This window comes from Callospermophilus lateralis, chromosome 4, assembly GCF_048772815.1.
Source record: "Callospermophilus lateralis isolate mCalLat2 chromosome 4, mCalLat2.hap1, whole genome shotgun sequence".
Taxonomy (NCBI): Eukaryota; Metazoa; Chordata; class Mammalia; order Rodentia; family Sciuridae; genus Callospermophilus; species Callospermophilus lateralis.
Genome location: NC_135308.1, coordinates 110,699,152 through 110,721,914, shown reverse-complemented (window position 1 = coordinate 110,721,914; position 22,763 = coordinate 110,699,152). Strand labels below are relative to the sequence as shown.

Sequence of the window (22,763 nt, the reverse complement as noted above, 5' to 3'; positions counted from 1 at the left end):
GTATAGTAGTACACAAGTTCTGTTTGGTATCCCCGATTACCAGGGTGTGAATATGCAAGAAATTCAATTTGGAAAACAGCGGCCTTCGACTGGTGCTTTCCTGTTTGTGACAAAGCCACAAGAACACACACGGGTGTGCTGGGCATCTTGCAAGCCTGATCCAGGGCTTGTGTTGGCGCGGGGGGGAGGGGGCGGGGGGACGGGGACATAAAGGGAGGAGTGCGGAATATGAATAAATATGAAAGGATTCTCACGTTATCACTCAGAGGTGGGCACAATGGTTGGTCAATAACCGTCTTTTATTGCATAAATGCTTTGACACACCTACACACCTCCCTTTTCATAGGAGTGGGGATAGACATAATCCCTTTCTCCCCCAGGAGAAAGGAGCAGTCTTAGTGGGAATGATTTGTGTGTACTTAGATTCTATGTTGCCTAAGCAATATAGTCTCACTGAGTCAGACTGCATGGGTTCCAACTTTGCCAGTTCCTAACCTTTGGCTAGGTATTTAAACTCTGTTCCCATTTCCTCATCTGTAAAGCATAACAATACACTTACTTTAATAACACACCTCTAACAGTTCTGGATTGTTGTGAGGATTACCTGGTTACCCCCCCCCATTTTATGTGTGTGTGTGTGTGTGTGTGTGTGTATTTATTTATTTATTTATTTATTTATATTTTTATGTATGTATTGTAAACTATTATACATTATACACATGTTAATTATGAAACTAATTGAACACACAACACAATAGTTTTATCTGGTTATAGGTTACTTTCCTTCTTTATAACTCATTCTACAACACACACACACACACACACACACACACAGGAGAAATTGGCAGGCCAGAGAGGTTTAAGTCTTGAAACAAAGTAACTAAGTCACACTATCTACCAACTTTTACCCCTGATCCTACCCTCCACTTCCATTTCTCCTTCAATTCCTTATGCACCCTCTTCTCTTATAGGTTCTAATTAAAGGTCTGACTATATTAGGGAGAAGGGAAACTGTCTGGCAAGCATCTTGGTGTTGTGTGTGTGTGTGTGTGTGTGTGTGTGTGATGAAAAGGTCATTAAAATTGTAATCAGAAGACCATATCTTTGTTGAAAAGCTCACCTGTTTCTGGTCTCTCTGAGCCTCAGTTTCCTTTTCTATATAATAAAGATAAATAATCCTTCCCTTTGGGCCTGTTATGAAGACAATATATATGAAAGTGTATTAACTATTATACATTATACACATTAATTATTATGAAAATAATTGAACACACATCATGATAGTTTTATCTGTTTATTGGTTACTTTCATTCTTTTTTTTTAATTTCTTTTAATATTTATTTTTCAGTTATTGGCGGGCACAACATCTTTGTTTGTATGTGGTGCTGAGGATCGAACCCGGGCTGCACGCATTCCAGGCGAGCGCGCTACCGTTTGAGCCACATCCCCAGCCCCTACTTTCATTCTTTATAACTCACTCTCCCCATAACTAAAGGGTTACATTACAAGATATTAGTCTTCAGGGCTCATTAACGGGTGTGGAGAGTGGTAAGTATAACTGTACACTAGAATTCAGGGCTATGAGTAATAGACTACTTGTGTATGTATTTCTGTGTGAGTTTGAGACAACATAAGTTTGCAGATCCCCAACTTTGGATTTGTACCCGAGACTGGCTGGCCACATTTTCCCACAACTGACACCCATCTTAATTAGCCACCTCCCACAGGAGGCTCTGGGACACTTGCTAAGGTTCTCCCTCTACCTGACTGGGAAATCATACCAGGGGCTGGCTGGCAGGGCTGATGAGCCAACGCTAGAGGGAGTGGGAGATGCAGGAGGTAGTGCTGTCCCAGGCTGTGGGTTTGAAACTCACCAGTCAGGAAGTGAGGCCGACAGACGGAAGGGCAAGCAGGGGCGGGGAGTTCTGGGGCACAGCAAAAGGGGCCTTCTAAGGTTTGGGGGCTACAGAATCATGGGCTTCAGGGCCAGAGGTTGCTGTTAGTCTGGCAAGACAGGTCTGGGCAACATGCATGCCCAGAGGCAGTTGGCTATAGCCACAGTGAGAGCAGAAGTCAGACGACATGAGGTGGCCAAGCAGGCTCTAAGCCACCTCAGGAAGCTGGCAGAAAGAGTGGGTGACCCTGATCTTCGGGACAGCATCCAGGCCTCGCTGAACAACATACGAGGTAAGAGAAGTATCAGTCCCCCAACTTGGATGTATCGGGAACCAGCAAGGGCATAGAAGAGCTAGCAGTATCATGTATCATTTCTCAATCAGCTACTTCCTAGTCCCCAGGACAGAGCTAGGACTCTAGGGAAGAATACATTTGGGGAGGATTGAAAAATACACGGGAGGTTATCATCCTTCCTTTTCCACAACTCTAATCCTTCTCCCAAGAGAACAAAATACAGGTCACTGTTGACCTGACCTTCTTGGCAGTGGAGAAGCATGGGGAAGCATGGGGAAGACAGGCTGTGACAGACCCATGGTAGATGTATTCCCTGCTTAGGGAGTATAGAACAGGAAGCAGTCGGGGCAAGAGGTTCTGGGACTGGATATTGTGTTCATTCCCAGGACCCACTAAGGATAAATGACCTCTTGTTTTCCAGCTGTAGACACACAGACAGACACACATACACACACTCTGGCTTCCAGGCACACTTAAAGACCATGCTCAGCATAGCTAAAGTGAAGAGAGGGTCCCTATGACTCTCCTTGGTCCCCTCTCCTCCTCATGTTCCTGTTCCTGTCTTCCCCCCACATACCTTCCGCTCTACCTCCTTAGTGCCATTAGAGCAAGTGATGACAACACAGGGAGGAAGTGCTGCCATGGCAACACCATCCGCCACATCCTCCTGCCCACCCCAGCCTTCAATCCTGTGGTGGGGCCCTGGCAGGAACAGAATCTCTCCATCCATAAGGCCTCACCACTAAGGAACTGGTGGAACTGGATGTCACTTTCAGCTTGTTCTCATCTCATTCACCTCTGATGTAGCAAAGAACTCACTAAGGGAAACTTCCTAGCTCATGAAGGGTATCTGGTAGAAGCACATCCTCCATCATATTCTGATCTTTTCCAGTCACTTCAGTCTTTCTCCTTTTTTTTTTTTTTTTGGTGCTGATCTCAGGCCCTTGTGCATGAAAGGCAAGCACTCTGCCAACTGAGCTATATTCCCAGCCCTCCATTCTTTTTTTTTCTTCATCTTCTTCTCCTCCTCCTCCTTTTCCTGCCCCCACACCCATTAATGGGGAGATTGAACCCAGGGTCTCTCACACATGTTAGGCAAACATTCTACCACTGAACTACATCCCCAGTCCTTTTTCATTTTGACACAGGGTTTGGCTAAGTTGCTTAGAGCCTCCTTAACTTACTCAGGCTTGCCCTTTAACCTTTGATCCTCCTGCCTCAGTCTCCTGAGTCCCTGTGGTTGCAGGCTTGCACCACCACACCTAGCCAGTCCTCTCCATTCCTAGATGCTTACTTAGGGACTCAAGAGACCATTCTTTCCACCATGGATAGCTTCTGCCACATCTCTCTGATGGGCCACCAGAGTATGGGGTAAGGAATGGTTGGTTTGGGTTCCTAGTAGGACAGTATAATTCCCTTCCCATGTCTCCCTCTTTCCATTGTCCTTCTGAGGCTAGTGCTCCTCTCAGCTTCTGTCCCCACCCTTTGATAGTAACTACACCTGACTTTTTCCCTGACAGCCTTTGCATTTGGAAAGGCAGACCTCAGGGGAGTGGCACATGGGGCCTCCTAGGAAAGAACTCTTAAGGTCTCCTGACTTTAAAAGGGGGGCTCTGATGTTATAGTTCAGTGGTCAAATGCTTGCCTTGCATACACAGGGCTCTGGGTTTGATCCCCAGCACTTGGGGTGGGGAGTGTCAGTGGAAAGCATACAATGAAAATATCCTTTTAAAAAAAAAAGAAAGGAGGAGAGAGGTGTAGGCCAGGTAACGAAGCTCCATGTAGCTCTGGAAAAGGAGAGAGAAAGGAAGGTAGAGGCTGATGAGACTCTCTCTGTGTGTGTGTGTGTGTGTGTGTGTGTGTGTTTACTGGTGATAGAACCAAGGGCCTCAAGCAGGCAACTGCTCTACCACTGAGACCCCTAGCTCAAGGCTGTATTCTATATAAGTGATTTGTTCTACTCCTTCCCTGAGTCAGAAGTCTGTTACTATTGAATCCTCAAGGAAAACTAAGGCCATCAAAAGAAGGAAGGTAAAGGCAGAGCCAATAATTGTTCTTCACCTTCTCCTTCAAAAAAGACCAGTGAAGGGTCTCCTGAAATGGGGATGGTAGTGTCATGGTTCTACAGGGTGTGGGGAAGAAGCTGTTGACCTCCAGGACAGGACCTGGGAGGGACTGGATACAGGCCTCTTGAAGAGCAAAGGGCTCCTGGCATCCTGGTTCAGCCCCCCCAGACCCAGTGTGCCTTGGGCTCCTGCCTCCAAGAGCCGCCCACGGCAGCACTTAATATAGTCTCTGCGTCAGGAGGGTGGGATGCCAAATTAAGGGACCGCTTAGACTCTCCAAATCCTTAGGAGGGGTCTCCAAAAGGCTGCAGGGAGACCTCCTCCTTCCCAGCCCACTCCTGCCACTCCTGGGGTCTCAGCCTATCTTCCCCATAGGCCTAATTGCTCATGCTTCTCTCTGGGGCTAGAGGACAGAAAGCTTTGAACTCCAAGGCTTCTAGAAGGGTGGGGGACACAGTAAATAATGTCCAGTTTGTTCTGCCTACTTCCTCTTTAACCTTCTGAAAGAGCCCTGCCCCATAAACCTCAGGAGACTGAATGGAAACCCAGAAGAAGCTGGCTCTTGCTGCTTCAACTAAGGGGTCTTTATATTCTAGGAGCAAAATCCCCCACAGGTGGGTAACCAGGGGTGAGGGTAGTACCTTCACTAACCCAGCATCCCCTGTCAGGTCCCCCACCTACTCTACACACTGATCCCTCCTCTCCCTCTCATCCCCACGTTTCTGAGGCATTCTTGGAGCTGCGGTTGCTATGGAGACTGGATGCATTTTGGTATTAGGGGGGGCTGTCAGTTCTACATGTATTTCTTCTTGTTTCACCTTGAGCTGGGGCCTTTGACTCACTGGGCAGCTTAGGCTCCTGAGCCCTCAGATCTCTCCACTACACACACACACACACACACACACACACACACCTTTTCTTATCCTGCTAAGTCCCATGTTTGTTCCCATCCCTAGGGAACACTTTCCAAGTTCACTTTCGGGGCCATCAAATCAAGTTGGAACCCGTCAAAGAATTAAATGTAGGGGTATAGGTGGAGAGAGAGCTGGGTGATGAGAAAGGAAAAGCATCTAGGTCCCCTGGGAGGGTCCCCCACTTTCCCACTTCAGCTTCCCCAGAATTCGCAGCGACCCCAAGTTTGCTATGTTCCTGGCATCTGCCCATTCAATAAGTCTATATTTACCCCTGTCCCTAAGTGCCACACCCCACAGTCTTGCTCACCAGCCTCGGTGTTCGAGAGGAGGGGGCTAGGTTGTTGGATATGAGTCCAAGTCCCAGGAAATCCAGCCCAGGATTTGGGAGGGAAATCCAGTCCTGGATTTTGTACCGCCCTCGCAGACAGCGGTGCTGCTAGAGAGGTGGTGGGGGGGAAGGGGTAGGGGGGGCCGGGGGCCGCCTCCTCCTCAATGTGAGGGGAGCGCCCGGACACAGCGCGCATCCGGACCCAGCCGAGCCCGGGCAAGGCCCCCGGACTCTTCACCGGGATCTCACGCCCCTTCCCTCCCAGACCCCAGATCCGTGGGTTTCCACCCCCTCTTGTTCCCTCCTTCCACCCCCGCCGCCTCCTATATCTCCATCCCCAGCATCCTCCCCGCGCCCCTGCGAATCCCCCGCACCGCAAGCCCCACTAGCTTTCCACCCTCCTCAAGACCCCCTCTCACACCGCATCCCTGGCCCCTGGCCCTTCAGTCCCCATTCCATTCCCTTGCCTCCCCCGCATTGGTTCTTCTCTCCTAGCCTTCGGTCCCCTTTTCTGCCCCCTTTTCCTCCCTCTCCCTCATTTGCCCCCACTACTGTCCTCCCCGCCCTCCTCCGCCCATCTCAGCGCCCCCACCCAGGCCGGGGTGCACGGTCCGGCGCGCCTCCCCGGAGCATCACCAAGGTCCCGGGGCTCTAAGGGGGTGGGGGCGCAGGGTGGGGAGCATGGGGAGGGGGAGCCCCATGTGATGGGAGGGGGGCGCAAGCGGAGGCGGCGGAGGCGGCGGCGACAGCGGAGCCGGACTGTGGGCTCAGCGGGGTCCGGGGGCTGGGGGCAGCAAGCAGGGCGGCCCCATGGCTGGGCCCCCCTGAGGCAGTCCGGGGGAGTCCCCTCCCCTCCCCAGCTCGGGGGTCTCCGGGCCCCATGAGCCGGGGCGCGGGCGCGCTTCAGCGCCGGACAACGACCTACCTCATCTCGCTGACCCTGGTCAAGCTCGAGTCGGTTCCTCCGCCGCCGCCTTCTCCGTCTGCTATCGCGGCCGGCGCCCCTGGGGCTAGAGGCTCCGAAACCGGGGATCCTGGCAGCCCCCGAGGCGCGGAGGAGCCGGGCAAGAAGCGGCACGAGCGTCTTTTCCACCGACAGGATGCGCTGTGGATCAGTACTAGCAGCGCGGGAGCCGGGGGTGCGGAACCCCCAGCCCTGTCCCCGGCTCCGGCCAGTCCGGCTCGCCCGGTCTCCCCCGCTCCGGGCCGCCGACTCTCCCTCTGGGCGGCCCCTCCGGGACCCCAGCTCTCCGGGGGACTGAGCCCCGACCCCAAACCCGGGGGCGCCCCCACCTCCTCCCGACGCCCTCTACTCAGCAGCCCGAGCTGGGGGGGCCCGGAACCCGAAGGTCGGCCAGTCGGCGGCGTCCCCGGTTCGTCCTCCCCTCATCCTGGCACAGGCAGCCGGAGGCTCAAGGTGGCGCCTCCTCCGCCGGCTCCCAAGCCTTGCAAGACCGTGACCACGAGTGGAGCCAAAGCCGGCGGGGGCAAGGGCGCCGGCAGCCGCCTGTCATGGCCGGAAAGCGAAGGCAAGCCCAGGGTCAAGGGGCCAAAGAGCAACGCCGGGACTGGAGCTTCAGCCGCGGCCGCTGCTGCCACCGGCGGGGGAGGGGGCGCTGCAGCCGCGACCTCTGGTGGGGTCGGGGCTGGGGCTGGAGTCCGAGGGAAGCTGTCCCCTCGAAAAGGCAAGAGTAAGACCTTGGACAACAGTGACTTGCACCCAGGACCGCCTGCCGGCTCTCCTCCTCCTCTAACCATCCCAGCAATCCCGGCTTCTGGCGCTGCCGTTACCGCCACCTCCGCGCAGCCCCCCGGGCCAGCACCTCCAATCACTCTGGAGCCTCCAGCTCCGGGGCTGAAACGGGGCCGGGAGGGGGGCCGAGCATCCACTCGCGACCGCAAGATGCTCAAGTTTATCAGCGGTATCTTCACCAAGAGTACAGGGGGGCCTCCTGGCTCAGGGCCCCTTCCAGGTCCCGTGGGTTTGTCTTCTGGCAGCGGGTCCAGGGAGCTGCTGGGTGCTGATCTCCGCGCCTCCCCTAGTGAGTAGGATCAGGGCCTGAGAACAAGGAGGGGAGGGCACCTGGAATGCTCAATTGGGGGTGGAGGAGCAGAAAACTAGGAAAGCTTTTCCCTTGGGTGGACGGGGAACCAGGCTCACTCCTCTGCTAAGGACTGAGGCAAATAAGAGGTCCCTGACGCGGGAGGAGCAGTTACACTGTGCACCATGAGTGATGACTTGATTTTGGAGGGATTCAGAGAGCCTCAGAGCTTTTTTTTTTTTTTTTTTTTTTTTGGTGGTGGTGGGGGTAATGCCCTTGGTCAGAGTGACTTTAGGAAATTGCGACCAGAGAAGTCCCAGATCCCACTTTCATCCTCCGCTGGATTCTGGGAGCGCAGAAACGTGCTTTGCCTGTCTAGAGGGGCACTGAAGGTGAAGGGGATGAGAAAACCTCAGTTTTCCCTGAGCACTTAGGGCAGGTGGCATGATAGTGACCTTGCAGACAGCTCCTCGCCAGGAACAGGTCTTCTAGGTTGAGAGCAGGCTAGTGGTGTTTTCCATACAGGAAAGGCGGACTGGGCGGTCCGTAAGTGCGCGGGGGCTGGAACGTGCTGAATATTCAAACGTGAAGTGAGAGAACGCGGATAGGAAGCCTCACTTCCCCCACTGCCCACCCCCGCTCCACAGCAGCGTCGAAACCGCCCGGGGCTGACCCCGGAGTGAGTGGGGTGGGGGGCGGAACTGTTGCAAAAGCAATTCTTACACCAGGAGAATTGGGAGGCCGTACAGGGGAAGGGAGTGCCACCCAGGGGTGTCTTTATTATTATTGTTTTTAACTGGGGTAGACAGGCAGGGGACTGAGTTCGGCTCACAAGCTCACACTCCCCTGAGGGGAGGCGGGTCTGGAAGCGGGGGCGGCCCCTGGGGTTTGGCTCCGGAGCGGGTGGGAGCAGATGGCTCCGGATCCCAGAGTTCCCGCGGCAGCTGTGGCGCCCCGGGAACGTCCGGCCAGTGTCAGGCGCGGGGGCTGGACCCGGCGGGGCGGAAGGAGCATCCTTCCCCCCACCCCACCCTAGGTCTGTGGTTTCTCTAGGGCAGGCGATGGATCTTTTAGAGGGTGTTTCGGGGGAAGCCGTGGGAGAGGGAGGTATAGGAAAATCCAAGCTCTATCCCTTGGAGTGTGTTGTGTGTGTGGTGCGGGGGGGGGGGGGGGTCAGAGCCACTGTGCGGTTGACCTTGAAAAGGGGGAGGGAAAGCCCTCACCTCAGTTTCACTATGTGAAATGGAGATTGAGGAAGACTCACTCCCTTCTAAGTGCCAGAACCTCCTCCCAGGATCGGTCCTGAGAATCTTTCCGTCAGGGAGGAGCCCCTCCTCTTTCTTCCAGAGGGAAGAAGTTGCCACTGTGAGAGCCTTGTCTCCCGGTCTGGGGCAGGGACCCACCGTTTAGGGATGTGCTTTAAGGGAGATGCCAACTGAAGTATTTTTGTCTTGCTAGCTCTGTTGCTAAGCAACCACTGAGCGGTGGCAACAGCTGTGGGGAGAGCGGTTAGGATGGGAGGACTGGGGACCACTCTCAGACCTATCTGTTGCACAAACCTCTCCAGAGCAGGCAGGCAGGGTCCCGGGTATTAAGGGACACTCAAAGAGAGGAGGGGTTGATGAGGGTTGGGAGTCCTCCTGGGCAGCAGCCTCCCCTCTTACTGCCCCTCTTTCCTTACAGAGGCTGTGGTCAATAGCCAGGAATGGACTTTGAGCCGCTCCATTCCTGAACTGCGCTTGGTAGGTAACCCAGGCCCTTGGCCCGCCTCATAGGACCTGGAATGGTTTTCCAACTCTCCTGAGAGTCTACCTTCATTGCACTATTATGGGGCTTGATACACCCTCACAACTTTTTCTTCATTCTTTACGCTCTTGTTTCCCTATTTGTCCAGGGCCCTCTTCCAGGCTTCTCATTCCTGACATCTGCCCTTTGTACCATTCATGTACCATTGCCTAGAATTGGGTACTACTCTCCAACTAGTGTCTAGGCCTGTGACATGCCATGCACACACAGGTCTAATGTTTTCTAAACAACACAGAAGAACTGGCACTGTGCTGCTTATGTTCTTCAGTGACGCACTTCAAGCTTGAGTTTATTTCTTACCCTACTTAAGCCATACTTATCACAACTGCTCTCTCTTAACTGACAGTTGTGCAGGACCTCTAGGACCTACTTGGGTGATTTAACACTGCTAGCCCCTTGGGAGTCTCTGGTGTGTGTAGACCCAAGCATTTCCCCCCTCAAAATTCCCATTGTCTCTGCCTCACAACCTTGCTTTCAGGGTGTACTGGGTGATGCCAGGAGTGGAAAGTCATCGCTCATCCACCGATTCCTGACCGGTTCTTACCAGGTGCTGGAGAAGACTGAGAGTGAGTTCTCAGGAGCAAGAGTAAGCTAAGGATTGGGGTGGGGATTCAGGAGTAAAATCAATGTCTGGGTAGTTATGAAGACCATGGGAATGGTGAAGCCATAGTAGCTAAAGTACAAGGAACTGGAAAGGTTTGATGACCTGGCTACCTCTGACCTATTAATCCTTTCAACTCTTCTGGACAGGTGAGCAGTACAAGAAAGAGATGTTGGTGGATGGACAGACTCATCTGGTGCTGATTCGAGAGGAAGCTGGGGCACCTGATGCCAAGGTGAGGGGCAGAAGTAGTGGGGAGGGTAGATTGATTGAGGACAGCACTGAGTACGGGAGAGGACTCTGGTTTCCTAGGTCTCCCTCTGGGTAGTCCAGAGAGGTAGTGGACCTGTATGACCCTCCATTTGCCGCTTCACCCCCGCAAGTTCTCAGGCTGGGCAGACGCCGTGATCTTCGTCTTCAGCCTGGAGGATGAGAACAGTTTCCAAGCTGTGAGCCGTCTTCACGGGCAGCTGAGCTCCCTTCGGGGGGAGGGACGAGGAGGCCTGGCCCTGGCACTGGTGGGGACCCAAGGTAAGGAGGGGTTGAAGAGATAGTGCTTTCAGGGGAGGTCTTGGGATGCCCCTAGGATATTGCCCAGTGCAGTTGAGAGTTCAGTAAGGTGTAGAAATGGCTACTTGAATTTCAGTAAACCTCTGGAGGGAGCCTGATCTTCCAATAAGGAAGTCATGAAAGCATCACAAACTTTCCAACATCTGAGCAGAGAAAAGGGGACTGCCAGGGTGGAAAAGGCAGCCATAATGGCCATCTCTGTTCCTTTCCTGAGATGTCACCTACCTTGTGTTCTCACACTGCCATTTCCCAATGCCACCACCAAAGCACATAGAGAATCCCAAGTAGGATAGATAAAAAGCCTTTTCCATTTCCGCCTTGCTACAGATGGGTCAGGCTGGCACCTTTTGAAGGCACTTATCTGAAAACAAAGAGAAAGCACCTGGAGAAAACAGAAGGGCAGAAAACCTTTTAGTTCTCAAAGTAGTGACTCAGGCTCTCAAACTTCACTGGGACAGGAAAAGCTTTGCCAGTACCCACCTGCATCTACCTGGCAGGCTCTCTGTCTGGATGCCTGTGCTGCAGGTGCCAGCCTCCACCTGTTGCTTTCCTCTTGGTTTCTCACTATAGAATGAGCAGTGCACCTGTTACCGATGGGCATACAACCTTTTCCTCATCTGCACTGCCATGTGATCTCTCGGATCATGGTTCCATAGATTTCCAGGGCAGGGTAATTATCACTCACGAGCTTCAGCCACTTCAGATGGGGACAGGAAGCTACCCTGTCAGGATAGTTCCACTCTCCTCTGGAGTATTTTTTGAACTGCTTATGCCTTGACTTCTTACTTGCAGCTGCGCATGTGACCTGGGCCCTACACTCAGAACTTACATACTGCCATTCTATTTGAGCAAGGACAGATGCTCTTTGATACTCTGCCTTCAGTGGATTCAGCATAAGCCTGGAGCATAGATAAAGAGAATCATGAATAGTGGGGGGAAGGGGCCCCTCATCATATCCTGCCCCTTTCCTATTCCCTCAGACAGGATCAGTGCTTCCTCTCCTCGGGTGGTTGGTGATGCTCGTGCCAGGGCTCTGTGTGCAGAAATGAAACGCTGCAGCTACTATGAGACTTGTGCAACCTATGGGCTCAATGTGGATCGGGTCTTCCAGGAGGGTGAGTGTGGCTACCCCCAGTGTATGCAAGAAGCAGGGAGCTGAGAGCCTGGGATATTCTAGAGGACTGGAATCCAGGCCTCTTTGTCAGCCAATGACAGGAAATTAGCTTCTGTGGAAGGGAGAGAGACCAGGGAGACCAGAGAAGGTTTGCTTTATAGCACAAGATATTTCTGGGTTCAGGAACTGGCAAGGCTACAGGGGGCATAGGCCACAGTGACAAGGAAGTTGGAGCCTATGTTATCTGCTGAGGATTTCTCAAAGCTGGACATGGAAGGGTGGTCTTGTGTATCTGCTGTGCTCATTCCTCTCCCTCACCCGTTCCTTCAAGTGGCCCAGAAGGTGGTGACCTTGCGCAAACAGCAACAGCTTCTGGCTGCCTGCAAGTCCCTGCCCAGCTCCCCAAGTCACTCAGCTGCTTCTACCCCTGTAGCTGGGCAGGTGAGTTGGGGTTTGAGGGACAACAGAAAAGGGGCTGGGATCTGAAGATAGACACAGAATACCAAAGAGGTTTGGGGAGCAGGAGAAAAAAGAGGGAATGGTGGTGATACTAAGTGTAGAAAGTACATTTGAGGAAATCAACCAAGTTTGAGTCACCATTTGTCCTTGAGCAAGTCGCCTCACTTCCCAAGATTATCTAGAAAATTGTATGGCATGATACTTGTGAAGTCAATCTTTGCAAAACTTAAAGCACAGTAACAATGTTAGCATAGATTTTTATTATTAATTATAATATAAATGAAGAGTGAGAAGATCAAGTAATGTCTCCAGTTCCCCAGAATCGGATGTAAGAGTAGCTTGTTTGGGAAGGAAATAGCTCAGCTCTGCTGACCCCTCCATATGTCTTCAGGCTAGTAATGGAGGCCACACTAGCGACTACTCTTCCTCTCTACCATCCTCACCCAATGTTGGTCACCGGGAGCTTAGAGCTGAGGCAGCTGCAGTGGCTGGATTGAGCACTCCAGGGTCCTTGCACCGGGCAGCCAAGCGCAGGACCAGTCTTTTTGCGGTATTGGACATACTGACTCCTTATTCTCCTGTCCTCTGTTACTTGCACATCTTTCCTCATCCTTAGACCCCTCTGTTGGACACTTCTTTATTTGTTTTCCCTGTTCTTCCATCAGTGTATCTCTCTATCAATCCTCTGATTCCAATAATCATTCCAGAATCGTCGGGGTAGTGACTCTGAAAAGAGGAGCTTGGACAGTCGTGGAGAGACAACCGGAAGTGGGCGAGCCATCCCTATCAAACAAGTGAGTAGTCCAGGGATTGGGGGAAGGCAGGGAGTTAGTTGGTGTTAGCTGGCTTTTCTTTCACACCCATTTTTCTGTACTCCAGAGCTTCCTACTAAAGCGAAGTGGCAATTCCTTGAACAAAGAATGGAAGAAGAAATATGTGACTCTGTCCAGTAATGGCTTCCTACTCTACCACCCCAGCATTAATGTGAGTAGCAGAGACTGGGCATCCTGGCCAGCCTTGTATACCCTTCCAGCTCTACCTGTCTGTGTTTCTGATAAGCACTAACATAATCTCTGGGGAGATCTAGTTCTATTCTTTTAAGTTTAGGAAGCATGTTAAGAGTCTGCTGTCTGCCCATGCTGTAAGTCTAGAGAGAGAACACTTAGGAAGGGCCTGTTCCTGGTATGCCACTCAGACAATGCTTTATGGAAGAAATAATTCTGGAACAAGTCTGATGGGCTCCTCTCTTAGAAGTTCATTCCAGCCCTGTCAGTGCCTGGGGCCCCCTTTCCATCCCATACTATCCACTGCTTCCTAGAACCACCAAGGATCCTAACCTTCTCCACACTCTCAACTTTCTGTATCCCTCCAGGATTATATCCACAGTACCCATGGCAAGGAGATGGACTTGCTACGAACAACAGTCAAAGTCCCAGGCAAGCGGCCTCCAAGGGCCATATCTGCTTTTGGTCCCTCAGCCAGCATCAACGGGCTGGTCAAGGACATGAGCACTGTCCAGATGGGTGAAGGCCCTGGTGAGTGGGGCTCATGACAAGGGGGAAGGAGAGGATCCAGAGATGGATAAAAGAGAGGGATAAGAGGGGAGTAGGGGCTAACCCTGGATAAGTGGGAAAGTAGGTGATCAGGAGGGACCAAATAAGGAAGGGTACAGGAACACAGAAGTTCACTGACATTTTATCCTCTTTTCCTTCCAACAGAAGCCACGACTCCCATGCCCAGCCCCAGCCCCAGCCCCAGTTCCCTACAGCCACCACCAGACCAGAGCACCAGGCACCTGCTGAAACCAGATCGGAATTTGGCCCGAGCCCTCAGCACTGGTCAGTGGGAGCACCCTTCATCCACTATCTTTCAGAGCCAATTAGGATGTAGATGGGAAGTACAGTGGGGTTGGAGGCCTGGATCTGGAATAAATGCACAAGTGGACACATGGAGTGTCTGCTGGGTGCCCAGCACCAAACAGCCATACTGTGTCTATCATGATGGTTAAGACACATGGGCTCTAGAGCCAAACTGCCAGAACCCAAATCCTGACTTATCACATGGGCAAATTATTCCAACTCTCCATGTCTAAATTTCCTCATTGTTAAAATGGAGATAATAGTTTCTACCTCATGGGCTTGAGACTTAAACAAACTGAGAGCATTGTCCAGCATCAACATTTAGAATGTCTGAAAATAAAAAATAATACATACATATGTATGTATAAAACATTGTAACAAATGATCCTCACAACAACTTTATCAGGTCAAGATTACTCTCCATCTTTTAGTGATGAAGAAACTGAGGCTTACAAGATTAAGTAACTTACTCAAGGTCTCAAGGCCAATAAGTGGCAGAGTGAGGATCTCAGTTCATATCTGACTCTAAACATGTCCATCTCCCCAGGAATGATCCAGGGGGCTTCTCCTGGAGAGGGACAATTGAGGAAGGACATCCCAAAATGCCAAAGCTAGTTCAGAGGAGAAGACAGGCTATCAAGAAATCAGGGGTGGGAATAAGCTCAATGGAAGAGTAACTTGCCTATTATGTGGGAGGCCCTGGGTTCAATCCCCAGTACCACCAAAAAAATAAAATAAAATTTAAAAAGAGGAAGAAGAGGGTGTGGTGGCACATGCCTATAATCCCAGCAGCTCTGGTGGCTAAGGCAGCCTCCTTAGCCTCCTTGTAGGTTCTAAGTCAGCCTCAGCAACTTAGCAAGGCTGTAAGCAACCTAGCAAAAGCCTGTCATAAAATTAAAAAAATAAAATAAAATAAAAAGGTCTGGGGATGTAGCTCAGTGGTTAAGTGACCCTGGGTTCAATCTCTGGTACCAAAAAAGAAAAGAAATCAGGAAATCTGGGCAGGGGCTAGAGCTCAGTGGTAGAGTGTTTACCTAAGCATCCTCAAGGTCCTAAGTTCAATCTCCAGTAACCCCCCCCAAAAAGCAGGAAATTTGTGGAGGGGCAACTGAGGTAGCTGTGTCCCCCTCCCTAAGACTGTACCCCATCTGGAGACCTGAGCCCCCTGAGTCGGGAACCCCCTCCTTCTCCCATGGTGAAGAAACAGAGGAGAAAAAAACTGACAACACCATCCAAGACCGAAGGCTCCGCTGTGCAGGCTGAAGGTGAGGCTCTGGTTGGCCATTCCATTCCCACGCTGGACCCTCATCCCCAACAGCAGATCCCTGGCCTAGTTCCTGCAGCAGGAGGAAAAGTGCCTGAGCTGAGTGCTTGACTGTCATTACGACTGCACATAAATGAGTGAAATAATGGATGGACTTTTCTCAGCCCATCCTTCCCCTGTTCCTCAGCCAGTGCCTTTCCCCCAGTAATCTCCAGCCCCTGTTCTCAATGACATGCATAAGTCTGAAGCTCCTGCTCCCTCTCCTAATGACTCTCTAGTGCCTGTTCCTATCCTCATCTCTACTTATGACCCCATCCCCTGTATCCCCAACCCTAATGACTCAGCCCCTGATCTCAGTGTCCCCATTGACTCCCCAACTCCTGGACTCTGGCCACCCAACCCCTGCTTCAGTAACTTTAAGTAATCACCAGGCTCCCTCAAAAAACCTGTCCACAGCAATACCATTCCTGTCCCCCAGTAACCCACCCCAGGCATCAGTGATTCCTAGGTCCCAGGGCCCTCTCATTCCAGCCTGTGTCCCAGCTTCTGTTCCCTTCCCCCATGTTCACTCAGATCCTGACCCTCCCTCCTCCTGCAGAGACCTGGCTCCTCTCTGATCATGATAACTGTCCCCACTGCCCCTGCTTTCTGCCGGGTGCTCAGACCCGGGTTCCAGATCTGCCTACTCTCATGGCTCTTGGCTTCCGCTCCACTCTGCTCTGGGGCCACTGACTTTAGTTCTGCTTTCTCTCCCCATCTGTCTGTCCTGCTTTGTCTCTGGCACTCTGTCACTCTCTCCATCTCTATATCTGCCTCTCTTTTCTTGGTCTCTCTGTTCTGCTCTCCATTCTATCTCTATCTCCTTCGCTTCGGGAAACCAGCCAAGCGCAAAATGTGGAAACTAAAATCCTTTGGTAGTTTAAGAAATATTTATAAAGCAGGTAACAAGCGGGAGCCTGGAGGGGCGCTCAGCTGGGGTGCAGAGGGGTGGGGGTACCCCTGCCTCTCCCTGCATGTGCTCGGGCTTCCTGCTCTCCCGGACCCTCTGCTTCCCCTTCCCCCACTGCCCCACTCCCAGGGGCTCGGGATGGACATCAGGGAGGAAGGGTCTGGGAAGGCAGCCTCTGCTTGATCTCTGTCCCTTATGCCACCATCCCATCCCCCACCCAGAGGAAAACTTTGAGTTCCTGATCGTATCCAGCACTGGTCAGACGTGGCACTTTGAGGCAGCCAGCTTTGAGGAGAGGGACTCCTGGGTCCAGGCCATCGAGAGTCAGATTTTAGCCAGTCTGCAGTGCTGTGAGAGCAGCAAGGTCAAGGTAATGGTTGAAGGGATGAGAGGAGAGAGGGATGAGAGGAGAGAGGGATGAGAAGAGAGAGGGAGGAGAGGGGAGTTCCTTTAAGAGTCAATAGTAATCCTAGCCCTCTCTGCAGCTGCGCACAGACAGCCAAAGTGAAGCCGTGGCCATCCAGGCGATCCGGAACGCCAAAGGAAACTCTATCTGCGTCGACTGCGGGGCCCCCAGTGAGTGCAAGGGGCAGCAGAGGGTCCTTGGAGGTGGTGTCTCTGGCTAGGGAGTATGGTTCGCTGTAGGTGTAGTCGGTAAAACCGGAAACCGACCCCCGCACTCCGTCCCCAGACCCCACGTGGGCCAGCTTGAACCTGGGCGCACTCATCTGTATCGAGTGTTCTGGTATCCACCGGAACCTGGGCACACACCTGTCTCGCGTACGTTCGCTTGACTTGGATGACTGGCCGCGGGAGCTGACCCTGGTGCTGACGGCTATTGGCAACGACACGGCCAACAGCGTGTGGGAAAGCGACACTAGGGGCCGCGCCAAACCCACACGGGACTCTTCGCGGTAGGTGTGAAGGAACAGAGGCGTCGGGGACGGGCAGTTGCTGGGGCCCGAAAGGATCCCCTGAGTACAGGACAGAGGTCCTAGTTAGAGTTTCTAGAACCTTTTCCATTGCTCCCTGGTTCTGTAGGGAGGAGCGTGAGTCATGGATTCGCGCCAAATATGAGCAGCTGCTGTTCTTGGCGCCGCTGGGCACGACCGAGGAGCCGCTGGGCCGCCAGCTGTGGGCCGCTGTGCAGGCCCAGGATGTGGCCAATGTTCTCCTGCTTCTGGCCCATGCGCGACACGGGCCGCTCGACACCAGCGTAGAGGACCCACAGCTCCGTTCCCCACTTCACCTGGCGGCCGAGCTCGCCCACGTCGTCATCACGCAACTGCTACTGTGGGTACGTGAATGGGGGACGAGTAGGTAAAGGAATCTTTGAGGATTCCCATCTCAGAACACAACTAGCGCGGTAGAGCCCGATGTTCCCAGAGAAACCCTGGAGGTGGGCTTGGAACTCTTGGGGTGTCGGTGTGCGGGCGTGGGCCCCTCGGGGACGCGCGGTCACGCGGCGATTTCTCTCTCTAGTATGGCGCGGACGTGGCGGCCCGCGACGCGCAGGGCCGCACGGCGCTGTTCTACGCCCGTCAGGCTGGAAGCCAGCTGTGTGCCGACATCCTTCTGCAGCACGGGTGTCCAGGCGAGGGAGGCAGCACAGCCACCACGCCCAGCGCGGCCACCACGCCCAGCATTACTGCCACGCCCAGCCCCCGCCGCCGGAGCAGCGCAGCCAGCGTGGGCCGTGCTGACGCCCCGCTTGCGCTGGTATAGTTGCCCAACAGCGGGAGAGACACCCCTACCCCCATGCGGGCCGGGCACGAACACACCGGGTGGACAGCTGGACAGATGCACTCACTCACCTCTCCAATCCGCACCCCGCCCCACGGGAGCACTTCCTACCCTCACGAGGGCACAGCCCCCACGCCTCCCAGAAGACACAAACTCACTTCCCTCTCCTCAATGAGGCATGGAGACACCCCAGCTCAACACGCTCCCTCTCCACTGTTTCCACCCTCGGATTGCTCTGGGTCTACCCGCTCGGTGTTTGCAGAAAGGGACGTCCCTGCCGCGGTACCGGTTCCAGGGCGCTTGGACATGCCCGCCCGCGCCCTCTAGGGGCGGGAAAAAGACCCAGTCCTGCCTGCATTCAACAATCCACGGCAGGAGCCCAAACCCAGGCTGGCTCCTGGGGCGACGCCACGCCAGAGGGAGGGGTTAGTACGTGGAGCGCTAGCCCTGGGACTTGGGGTCGATACCGGGGGCCCCCGACCCTTCAATGCTGATCTCACTGCCCAGTAAATGGGGGAAGGGCAGCGAGGGGCAGGACCCCTGCTGCCTGTGGAGGTGGAGGGGTCCCCAACCCTTTCCGTGAAAGGGACCATGAGGAGTGGAAATGAGGATGTTCCCCTACACCTACCCATGGGTAAAAGTAAAAGGCCAGGGGGAGCCAAGATCCTGGGTCCTTCCCCTAATATCTTGGGAGGGAGAAAGGATGAAGCAGGAGCAGGCTAAGGGGGCTGGGGAGGGGCCTTGTAATTTATTGCTTTGTTCCCCAACATGGGAGTGGGGTGGGCATGGGCGTGGGGAGGGCGTTCTGGGGTAGGGGGAGCCAAGGGTGGGCAGGGGTGGGGTGGGGTGGGGGTGCTCTCGGGTTGTGTCTGTGCCTGTGACTGCGTACCTGTGACTGTGCAGCGCCCGTGGTGATCTGGGGTAGGGGGCACCCCTGAAATGGGACCCCTCCCCCATTATTTCTTTCTGTCCAGCCCCTCCCTCCCACTGGAGCAGCTCCAGACCTGTCCCTCACCCCAGTGCTCTCTCCCAGCCAGGGCTGAGAGGATGTGCAGTGGTTGGGTTTCCAGGCCCCCTGCCCCATCCCCAGAATGGGGGTGGTGGGGTGAACTTAACCTGTCTTAACTTAGGCCTGCCTCCCTCAATCAACCCAGTCCTTGGGCTGTCTGTGTCAGTGGTTTCCGGTCTTTTTTTTTTTTTTTTTTTCCTGGCTAAAATAATTTGCAAAAGACCAGGTAATTGGGGAGGGAGCGGGGGTGGGGGAGCAGGGGATGCCCCCCTCATCTCCTCTGAGGCAGGTGGTGTGAAACTTCAACAGCAATTAAAGAGGAAGTGATTTTGTCTAGGGGGTGAGCTGCTGGTCTGTTCTTGAAGAGACAAGTCAGGGTATGGCCTTGGTGAAGGCTCAGAACTGGAGGTGGGAAAGGGCCAGGCAGAAGTCCCTCCCACTGACCTGAAGCAGGGAAGTACCAATGGGCATGGAGGTGGTTCTCTCTTGTACAACAGTCCTGGGTTCATGCAGTGGAAAGAGATGGGCAGGTGGGAGGAACTGTGGGGAACTTGGAAGCAAAGAAGTCACATTTAGAAGATGATACCAGTTCTGGAAGAGTTCGAGTGTGGTGCCTGGAGGAACAGATAAGGCTGTGGTAGGTGGTGGGTGTGTGGTGAAATGATGTGGTCACCCTGGTCACCCTGGTTAAGAGTAGGAACAGATCTGATTTTGAAACCTGACCCTCCATTCCCTAGCTAGGGGACCTGAGGCAGTTGACCTTGGAGGCATCTATTTATTTGTGATCTGAGCAATCTGTTCAGAAGACACCTGGTAAGTGCTCTAGCCCTGGAGGGCTGCCCTATACCAGTCTACTCACCTTGAGTACCAAGTACTAGAGTAGAGCTAATAATAGGGATCCTTCTCCTGGCCCCAGTCAGGGGGTGCTAGGGAGAGCAGGGGTGAAAGATCTGGGAATGATTTCCCAGCCAGTTGTAGGTCCCTGATGTCCATAAACTGCATTTGCCCACCTGTGTCATCAATGGGGCCACCCTCATCACAGTTGCTGGAGCTGCTGTACTGCCTCAGTAGCCAGTTCCACCATTTCCTATATATAGCTGAAAGCATCTGCCCTGATGGAGAGGCTGGGCAGGGTGGTGCTGTAGGCCACTAACTGGTGCAGGTTGGACACAGATGCCACATGTTGCATTCCATCACACGTTGGTGGCACCAGTATCTTTGGGTAGGGTAGTTCCAACTTATGGTGCCTCTCAGTCCTCAGACACTCACCTATAGATGTTCCAGCAAGCTGATGAATTATAATTGCAGTGCCAGGTCCAGGTCCAACTCACATGCTGCCTTCTGCTGTGTAGCAATGGATGATCACCAAGGACCACAGAGAGGTGGATTCAGTGATGCAGGGACAGGGACAGGTGTGTGGTCTGGGTGAAGTGAGAGGAAGATGGTCCTCCTAGAGGACCTGGTCATTTGTCCCTTAGCTCAGACCTGAATTCCCTTACTTCATCTTCACCTTCCTTCATCATGGCTAAAGCTCACTCACTTCCTAAAAAACTCTGAGTGTGAGTACAGGGACGAAACAAGAACCCCAAGAGAATAAAGCTACCTGCAAAGGGAACCACAGGCCAAAGGGAAGGTCCTTTTATTTCTAGACAGCAAAAATGGTTGAGGTGTTGGCAAACTGCACAGCAGATCCCACCAACAAATAATCCACCTGACCCTCTTTTTTTTTTTTTCAATGTCCTGCATTTTGGGTCTTGAGGAGAAATAGATGGAGGTGACAAAAAAATTAAGCCTTCTAGGTTATGGCATAATAAGACTCTAGAAGGGGACTCCCTAGGTGGGTGAAGGAGAGTTGCTGCTGCCCCTTTATGTCTGTGTGCCTCACAGCTCACCATGGGTTTCCCTGCTTGGGTTCCTGTTGCCATCCCTCAACCCACTCCTCATCCCCTCCAAGAAGCCATCTGACACACACCCTGTTCCCTTCCTTCTGTTTGCCTTAGCACAGCTGGGGCAGACTGACTTCCATGGGAGTTTTGCCAAAAGCCAAAGGAAGTAAAAAGGAATTTATTATTGAAAGTACAAAATGATTAAATACAGTGATGTTTCCAGAATTCAGTTTTCTGATCTTGCTGGGACTCCATCCCCGTCAAACCAAAGATAACCTCCTGTCCCAGCATCTCACCCTTCCCATTCTTAAAGATTCTACTGTAGCATCTGATCAACCTTTGGAATTCCTTTTAAGACTCGTCTACAAATACTCTAGTATCTTGTGAACTTGGAAGCTGGTTTATAAGTTGGTGTGTACTTACTATGGACAGATCCTGTGTGAAGGACATGAACAGTAGGGCCAGTGATACTTCTAGCCACAGTGTACCAATGAGGAAACACAATTTGAAAAATGAAATGATGCACACGTCTAATCCCAGCAGCTTAGGAGGCCAAGACAGGAGAATGGCAAGTTCAAAGCCAACCTCCCTCAGCAGTTTAGCAAGACCCTAAACAACTTAGTGAGACACTGTCTCAAAATAAAAATAAAAAAGGAGGCTTGTAGCTCAATGGTAGAGTGCTTGCCTAGCATATGTGAGGCACTGGGGTCGATCCTCAACACCACATAAAAATAAACAAAATAAAGGTATTGTGTCCATCTACAAGTAAAAAAAAAAATTAAATATAAAATAAAAAGGGCTGGAAGTGTGGCTCAGTGGTAAAACACATCTGGGTTCAATCCTCAGTACAAAAAAAATGATGAAATGACATGTTCAAGGCCCACTTACGGAGATAGAAGAGTAATGATTTGAACTTAGTGCTCTGTCTATAAGCCATTCCCAAGGCAGTTTCTTTTTTGTTGAGACAGTTCTAGCTACATTGCAGAGGCTGGCCTTGAACTCATGATCCTTCTGCCTCAGCATCCTAAGTAACTGGAATTAAAGGTGTAAGCCATTAGGCCTGGCTCCAAAGGACAGTTTCTAAATTCTTGTCCCTCTCAAGATACACACATGAATCTCAGGAAGCAGGATTTATAAATCTACCCACTTACATTTAAAAACAAAACAATTTAAGCATATACACACAATAACCACTAGTCCATATTTAGTAAGAAGACGGTTAATCTTATGAAACTTCCTTCAACAACTGAATCCCTCACCTCTCACTTTTGAAGACATACTGTGTCTTCTGTCCCTTTCCTTATCTTGTAAGCCAGTGGAGACTTCAGCAGGAAGGCTGTACACCTCTGAGCTGTGGAGCAAGAGGAGAGCCTCTGCCCTTAGAGAAGGAAGAAGGAATGTGGGGGGATCCACACCTACACTTGGCAGGCCCACCTACCCTTGGCATATTAAGAAGCAGGTATGCATGAGTGTCAGCCCTCTCTGGAAAAAAAAGGTTGATGTTTTTTGGTTTCAACAACAAAAAACTGTCTTGGGGGCTGGAGAGATAGCTCAGTGGTAAAGCATCTGCCTAGCAAGCATGAGGCCCTGAGTTCAATCCCCATCACCACATAAAAAATAAACAAAAATAAAAAGTGATATTTAAAAAAATCTGCCTTGGAAATGGCTTATAGGCAGAGCATTAAGTTCAAGTCTTCACTCTTCTATCTCCTAAAAGTGGGCCTTGAACAAGTCATTTCACTATTTTTCCCCCATGGGGAATAGCCATGAGGAATATGGGGTGTGGCTGGCAAATGGAACCTGGAATATGTTGCAGGGAAAGAGCTCAGCAGAAGGAAGATGTCCAGATCTGGGGTCAGGGGTACAACTCCACAGTGTGCATATGGTACATGATGTCAAGGGGGAGAAGATAAGGAAGGAGTTGGTGCTAAGGAAGGGAGGGAAGTGAGCTGGAGGTACAGCT

The 22,763-nt window shown here is 52.3% G+C and overlaps 1 protein-coding gene across 3 annotated transcripts; it reads left to right on the top strand.

Moving 5' to 3' along the window:
• The first annotated feature begins 1,971 nt into the window (after positions 1-1,971).
• On the top strand, positions 1,972-18,674 carry Agap2 (ArfGAP with GTPase domain, ankyrin repeat and PH domain 2). 3 transcript variants are annotated; one of them, XM_076854792.1, is made up of 18 exons: positions 1,972-2,187; positions 9,224-9,282; positions 9,825-9,912; positions 10,097-10,182; positions 10,331-10,478; positions 11,498-11,632; positions 11,963-12,072; positions 12,482-12,640; positions 12,798-12,884; positions 12,970-13,074; positions 13,463-13,625; positions 13,809-13,928; positions 15,086-15,214; positions 16,384-16,532; positions 16,648-16,738; positions 16,854-17,076; positions 17,204-17,459; positions 17,645-18,674. In XM_076854792.1, exons 1-18 carry the CDS (start codon positions 2,028-2,030, stop codon positions 17,885-17,887), a joined length of 2,511 nt encoding a protein of 836 aa, XP_076710907.1. In that variant the 5' UTR covers positions 1,972-2,027; the 3' UTR covers positions 17,888-18,674. The 3 variants fall into 3 exon arrangements, with proteins under 3 accessions (XP_076710907.1, XP_076710906.1, XP_076710905.1); XM_076854791.1 differs by lacking the exon at positions 1,972-2,187 and adding an exon at positions 5,683-7,027; XM_076854790.1 differs by lacking the exon at positions 1,972-2,187 and adding an exon at positions 5,683-7,540.
• Positions 18,675-22,763: the final 4,089 nt, after the last annotated feature.